General features: G+C 37.3%; 1 protein-coding gene and 1 long non-coding RNA gene across 2 annotated transcripts; both read right to left on the minus strand.

Annotated features, from left to right (window-relative positions):
- Window positions 1-4,117: 4,117 nt before the first annotated feature.
- LOC120440343 (odorant receptor 131-2-like) lies at window positions 4,118-5,357 on the minus strand. Its single transcript, XM_039612676.1, has 2 exons — window positions 5,208-5,357; window positions 4,118-4,882 (listed from the first exon to the last, which is right to left on the minus strand). Exons 1-2 carry the CDS (start codon window positions 5,355-5,357, stop codon window positions 4,118-4,120), a joined length of 915 nt encoding a protein of 304 aa, XP_039468610.1.
- Window positions 5,358-5,628: 271 nt separating this feature from the next.
- LOC120440413 lies at window positions 5,629-6,486 on the minus strand. Its single transcript, XR_005613241.1, has 3 exons — window positions 6,218-6,486; window positions 5,809-5,973; window positions 5,629-5,688 (listed from the first exon to the last, which is right to left on the minus strand). It is a non-coding gene; the product is annotated as an uncharacterized LOC120440413 (long non-coding RNA).
- Between the last annotated feature and the right edge of the window lie 387 nt (window positions 6,487-6,873).

A 6,873-nucleotide genomic window follows, 5' to 3' on the forward strand; every position in this document is an offset into this window, starting at 1 on the left:
TCTTAACCCGCAGTTTCAGGTTTCTTTCGATGTCGCCTGCTTTGGCCCTTGGAAGACAGTTAACTATGGTTGCTCATGTCTCTAACATCACGTTTCTCAAAACAGAATTTCCAATAAGCAGAGTTTGTTCCTTGGCAGGTGTGTCACAGAGTGGAGAAAATCTATTTTAAATGTGAATGGGTTGGTGGTGTACTGGAAGCTGCTATTTAGTTCGCATGTTTTCGTGGCTCCTTGGGACAATTTACTGGGGGAGAGTTAACAGCGGCTAAGCTACCTTGTTCTTCACCGACTGCAGGTGCCTGGCTAGCAATACGATTCTTCAGGGTGTGGAGCCACCAAGGAAGCAGAGGAGTAACTAAACATCTTACACACTGAGTAGGAAAATGAAGGAGGGACAGGTGAAGAAGCCATGCTGCTAATGGCTCAGCTATGAGCTCACTTAAGCTAGAAAATCCCTAAAAACAAAATAAAAGAATATTGTGAATATAATTAAAAGGTGATTCAGCAGAGACTGTGCTTTGGATAAAGCATTTCAATATTAAACTATGGAAAAAGTCATTATCTAAAGGTTTTTAATTGACTATGTGCACGTTAGCATATGCTACTTCCGGTGCAAAAACTCCTGTGGGGAGCTTTGTTTCTGGTGTCCTATTCACGCCCTGTTTAATGTCCAAAAGAAGTTAACCAAATGAATGAATTAAGCGTCAATTTACATTTCTATAGATGTCTTGGTCATTTACCCAATATAACTGTAAATGATGTTCATGGACTTGTCGATATTTTGCCCCCATGCCTCAGAGCAAAAGAGAAAAGGGATTCAAATGTTATATTTCTCAGCTGTCCCTCGTTTATTGCGGGTGTTATGTTCAAAAAATAACCAGCGATAGGTGAAATCAAGTAGCCAATTTTATTTTTTGATGCGTGGACATCGTGGACATCCAGTACTGCACTTTTTAATTTAGAAGGTAAGTCACAACATACCCTTCATACATACTAATGTATAGAAACCCTCACCAGCAATCGTTCATTTTTTGTGTGGCTTTTTTCACGGTTTGTTAACATGCTGTGTAGGTGTGGACATAACGGGAAACATCTGTGACTGTTGTTCACCTGTAGTTTGAATGCTGAACATTTGCCTGTTTAAAGAATAAGACCAGTCACTATACAGAGATGTGCTTCTGAATGTGGACGATGTGTCTTATGCTGCAGTGATGCAGTTCTGCTTGTGTTGAGTGATGCAAACAACCGATCGATCTAAACTCTTTAAACGTCAATCACGTGGTTACCGGCTACCTGCGAAAATAATCTGACAGTAAGCCAATTTCTGTCTTAGAGCATTTGCGCCGCTGTGTGTTTTTGTGGTCTTCTTTTGCGGCTAATTCAGTGAATTTTGGTCTGATCGTGGTGAAACTTTGTGTGTGGAGTCAGTGATAGCTCTGGGAGCTAACCAGCCTATCTTTAATCGGTTACTTACATGAAGTCTGAAGAATTTCTCGTTCGGTTTTGTTTGTTTAGCGGACTTCTGCGCATTTACGTAACTGCTCGTTTAATCGCGGCTTATTTTCGGTGTGTTTGGTGGTTGTAGAAATGGTTTATATGACATTTTAGCTGAGATTATGAGGTTTCTGTGGATACCACACATGTCTGGACTTATATTTCTCAACCAGCGTTATAACCGATTAAACGTGATCTCCTCCTTTTGCCCCGGTACCGGAGGCGTGGGGCTTAAGTGGTTAAACGTCAAAATCTATCATTAGATTTTTTTTGTGACACAACAGTGGTGAGTGTTCCCACCTTCTGCTCTTTGGAACTTAACGAAATCTTTCCGTTTTCAAGTTTTGGACATGATTTTGGAGTATATCTTCGCAGTAGCGATTTACCGCAAAGTAAAGCTACCGGAAATGTGCAACCCCACATCCGGCCTCAAATCAGGAAGTTAGCATTTTCTCGTGCACATAGTCAATTAAACAGCCCTGGTGCTGTAGCAGGAAGAGGAAGTAGTATAATACCACAGTGATAGCCAACAGCATGTAAGATGGCCAACCAAGTAGAATGACCTGTTTGTGGATCAGAGGCCTCGCCTCCTGCTGGCAGTTAGGAAGAATGCATGTTCCACTGGATTCCCTCAAAGACCTGTTACAAAATTCTGGCATTCCCAGGCTACATCCACACGTACCCGGGTATTTTTGAAAACGCAGATTTTTCTATGCATTTGCACCTTTCGTCCACACGTAAACGGCGTTTTTGGTCACTGAAAACGGAGATTTCTAAAAACGCCTGCCAGGGTGGATATTTTCGTGACAGGGGATTTCTTTAAATCACCCTGCCGTTCTTTGTTCAGCTGAGACACCTGAGTTAGAAAACACACAAACACTGCAGATTTTCTTTAACTCGCGAGGGCAGCCATGAAACGCAGGATCTGCGTCTCATCTCTGTCTGTGTTTTTTATTTATACTTTTCTGTGTGTCTGTATGTGTGTGTGTGTGTGTGTGTGTAAAGATAAAGTTATTCTCAGAACTCAGAGCTGAGGTTCCCCTTTTCTAAATCTGTATCTTCCAAAACAGAAAGAGGAAGCTGTAAGTTGTTTATCACAGAAGAGTTCATGTCAAAGTTATTAGGTGAAAAGTCACGTGGACATGTGCTTAATGATCAATAAAAGAATACATTTCATGTTAGCTGATCACAAAATACACGATATTCCTTTGACATTTCGAAAACTCCGTTTTTGCGTTTACGTGTGGACGAGAAAAACGGAGAAAACGCAGCGTCAAAGGTGTGCGCCTTTTTTGACGTCACACTGTGCGCGACGTTATTGTTTAGGTGAAATGAATTTCTACAATACTGTTACTGTTAATTTTACTCTCTGCAGTGTTTAAATGCTTACATATACACACACAGTTACTGTCTCTCCACACATACCACTCGGTTCTGCTTCTATGCCCCGTCTTTGTTTACTATTTCCTACCGAGGCTTCTAGACTTCTGATTGGCCAACATTTCTACACGGTTAGGAATATATCGCCACCTGTTGCTTTGGCATGCTCCTAGCAGCGTTTTCCTTCATGTCTGCGTTTAAGTGTGGACGGGATTATTTTTTTTAAACGAAAACGGAAAATCTCCGTTTTCAAAAATACCCGGGTACGTGTGGACGTAGCCCCAGTTTTATCAGTTGCATCGGTGTCCTGAAGTGTATCCAGTCTTTTAGTGAAGAACATTTCTAAACAACATACAAATTTTTCCCTTCATAAATTTGAATTTTTCTCTTGAATTTTTCTGTCTTAAAAATTAATTCTCAAAAAATATCTTTCTTGTGAATTTATGACTTTAACCTTTGATTCTCACCAACCACCATCTTGACTCAGGACCATTTTTCTTCCTCTGTCCTTTTTTAGTGTTAAGAAAGAATAATTCTGACTTCTGTAACTGACTGTAACACCCAGCATCATGTTTATTTGCATTTGCTTGAGTAAACTTTTTGTATGTTTGACTTGGTTCAACTTTGCTTTTGGGACATACTGACATTTTCAGCCGTCCTTGGTGCATTGATAGCAAGTCAAATAATTACCATCAGGCCCTCATTAGGCCTTGATGGTAAAGGTCACACTGGGTTTATTGTGTATATGTGATGTTTACCATGACTCCAACAGTGAAAGGGCTTAATGACTAGATCTTTGTTTCTACGAACTTTCTAGTTTACATTTTTAACTTCTCTACTGGGCAACCATTTGTGTAGGCTTTGGCTCCATGTAGATGAACAGCAATCAAAAATCAGTCTAAAAACATTTAATATCAACTGTTTTTTGTCTGATAGAATGTTTTTTGTTTTGTTTTGTTTTATTTCATCTACATTTTTAAATAATGGCTTGTGGATGGAAGTGGAAGTCCTGACAAAAAAAAGAAAATACAAATACAAATTGCAAATGGTGGCTTTAATGTGTAACACACAATATGTTGAAAAATCTAATAGGTTAATGTTGAGACTTCAAAATATGGAGTATACGTTAATCTTTATTAGATTTAAAGTTCCAGAAAAGTATTGATATGAATGCCTGAACACTACATGTCATTAGTGAAATAAAATGTGTTAAAAAAAATCTGCCTCCATGAGTCCATATTTCTTAGGGACTCATTTTACACAACAGATATCTTTTCAGGTATTTCCTGTAAGTTTTGTCTCTTACTCCATAGACTATTGGACTAATTGCTCGTGGCAGGATCTGGAAAATAATATAACAAGCAAAAAGGGAATCTGAATAATTTTTGGGAAACCACTGCTGCAGGGCCTGTTTCAGTAGGGGTTCAGCATATATTGACATACACAACAACACCTGAAAACCATGGAGAATAATTGTATTTCTGGCCTTTGTAGCATCTTGGCTTGCTGTTTTGGCGGTGAACAGGACTTTGAAGTATGTAAAAAAGATAATAAACCAGACAATAACCAGATAGACTATATAGGTGATATCCCTCTTCTTTATGATGTGGGGATTTCGAAAGACTGTCTCTCTGAGGCAAAACACACGGGAATGATAGAAATCCAGTGGTTCTATGGCCAAGGTGATGAAGAGATCAGGAAGAACAGACAGCATGCTGGTCATCCAAATTAAACCAATTAGCATTAACGTCCTTTTGACCGTGCAGATTTGGACGTGACGAAGAGGGATGCAGATGGCAATGTAGCACTCCACTGCCATGCAAGCCAGATTCAGAGGGGTGTTTTCAGTGACTAAAAGAGCAAGCAGGATGAGCACACAACAGACAGAGACATTTATCTGGAAGAAGATGTAGCTGCTGACAAACAGTATGACGGTCAGTGTTACTTGGATCATATCGTTAAGTACCAGGTGGAAAAACAGGATGTACCGTGGATTCATGTAGAAAATCTAAAGAATGGGAAGAAAATCACACAAAAGAAAAGCAGAAGTAATTCGTACTTACATTTAGAAAATGGTTGAAAAATGGAACTAAGACCTGCTGTATTACACATCAGCCATATCGTTTGGAATAACTCTGATAAAAAATGGTAAACAAACACACAAACCAATCCAATAACTTCCTCAGAAACAAAATTGTTGCACACATTGTTTTCATACAGCTGAGTTAAATTTATATGGGAAGGTTTCTTGGCTATGCTGCAAAGGTAAATTCATATTTCTTTCATGCTTTTTCTCTTTTTCATTATTCTATGTGATTAAAGAAATGTCATACCTGGTGTTTGCAGAAAGTTTGAATAAGTGCTACATTGATGTAGTTAATGGAGATGCAGAGAACCACAACAATCACATTCTTGAACAAAGCTTTGGTGAAAGCATCTCGATAGTTTTCAACCACAGTCTCATTGATATACGAAGTGCTCATCTCTTAAAAGCTGAAAAACATGTTTTTAAATATATCATGTTAGTGACCCAAAAATAAATCTAGTTTGCTTCCAATAAAGAAAATTTTTTGTTTTTTTGTAAAAAAACAAAATTAAGGTGCAAAGTATCTTTCAAGAGTTTTCAAGTTCACATGATGTCTTGCTATGTTATTATTTAACATTTTTAATTTAGGTTTAGTTACCTATAATAAACTTTGTCAGGAGAAGAAACTATGAACTTTTTCCTTTTTAAAACTAAACAGAAAAAAAGTACTCACCCAAGGCTGAGGATCCAGACATCGACTAGAAAGATAAAAATCACAGCACTGCCATCTACAATTAAAAAACCAATACAATTTGATCAAGCAGCGAACCTGTAGGACAAAAAGGACAATCTGTCTGTCTGCTATAACAAGCACTTTTCATGATTAACATCATACAATATATACTTACGTCTGCAAAAGTACGAAAATTAGATGTTCAGTCTTTTAAACTTTAAATCATTTTAAATGTCACATGTAACCAGCAAAGCTGTTTGATTATTAACCGTCTTTAATGAATGAAAGGTTCCTCAAGCAAACTCAGACATTTTTCCTGGGGCTTAAATAAGTGCATGTCCTGCAACAGAAAACAACAATCAAACATTTATTTAGAAAATACACAAATAATATTAATTTGGCAGCATATCTCACATCTGTTACTATTTCACCCTAATATATTTTTTCATGTAGTGCATATCAGCTATGTCTAAAAACAGTCAAAGTCACAGTACAGCTAAAAGATTTTAAAACATCATAACTGCATTAAAGTATTTTAGTAATTCATTTATACACTAACAAATTGCAAGTGATGCTGTGCCTACCTCAGTTTATTATGCAGTTAGATCCCTACTGTAACATGACATCAGACTTTACATGTGGGTTGGCTGGAGGTCCTTTAAGGATTCAAGGTTGTGTGTACAGGTGCTTATGTACTGCAGGTTGGCACATGCATGCAGTGTTTCTTCTTCTTCTTCTTTTTTTTTTTTACTTTTTCTGATAGGCACACCTGGAGTAGCTTCACATAAAAGCTCATTCTTTTACAATCTAACCAAAAGCCTATTTTGGGATCCAAAAGTTCTTCTGTTCAGGGAAAAACATAAACCGACTGTAAAAAAGTGGCTATTATGTTCATTATAAGTAATCGGTCAAGTGAGTAGTATGCTCAATTTTTCTACAGAATTCTTTACAACAGAGGTTTCTCCACATGCCCCCTGCTAACTGTTAGAAGAGAAATTTAAAAAAAAATAAACTACACATTGAGTTTAAAATATATAAAATGCACTTTATTGTTACACCAACAAAAATAATATTAGCCAGTAAATCATATCTTACAGGTGATTAATCAGTGTAATTCTGCTTTTCTATTCTCATTTATTCATAAATGATTCAATCCAACACAAACAGACAAGAAAGAAAAACTATTTTCACAACTTAATGAAACAAATTTCGGACTTTCTTCCAGTTTTTAATATTAGAG

The sequence above is a fragment of the Oreochromis aureus genome, linkage group 5, assembly GCF_013358895.1.
Source record: "Oreochromis aureus strain Israel breed Guangdong linkage group 5, ZZ_aureus, whole genome shotgun sequence".
NCBI classification, from domain to species: Eukaryota; Metazoa; Chordata; class Actinopteri; order Cichliformes; family Cichlidae; genus Oreochromis; species Oreochromis aureus.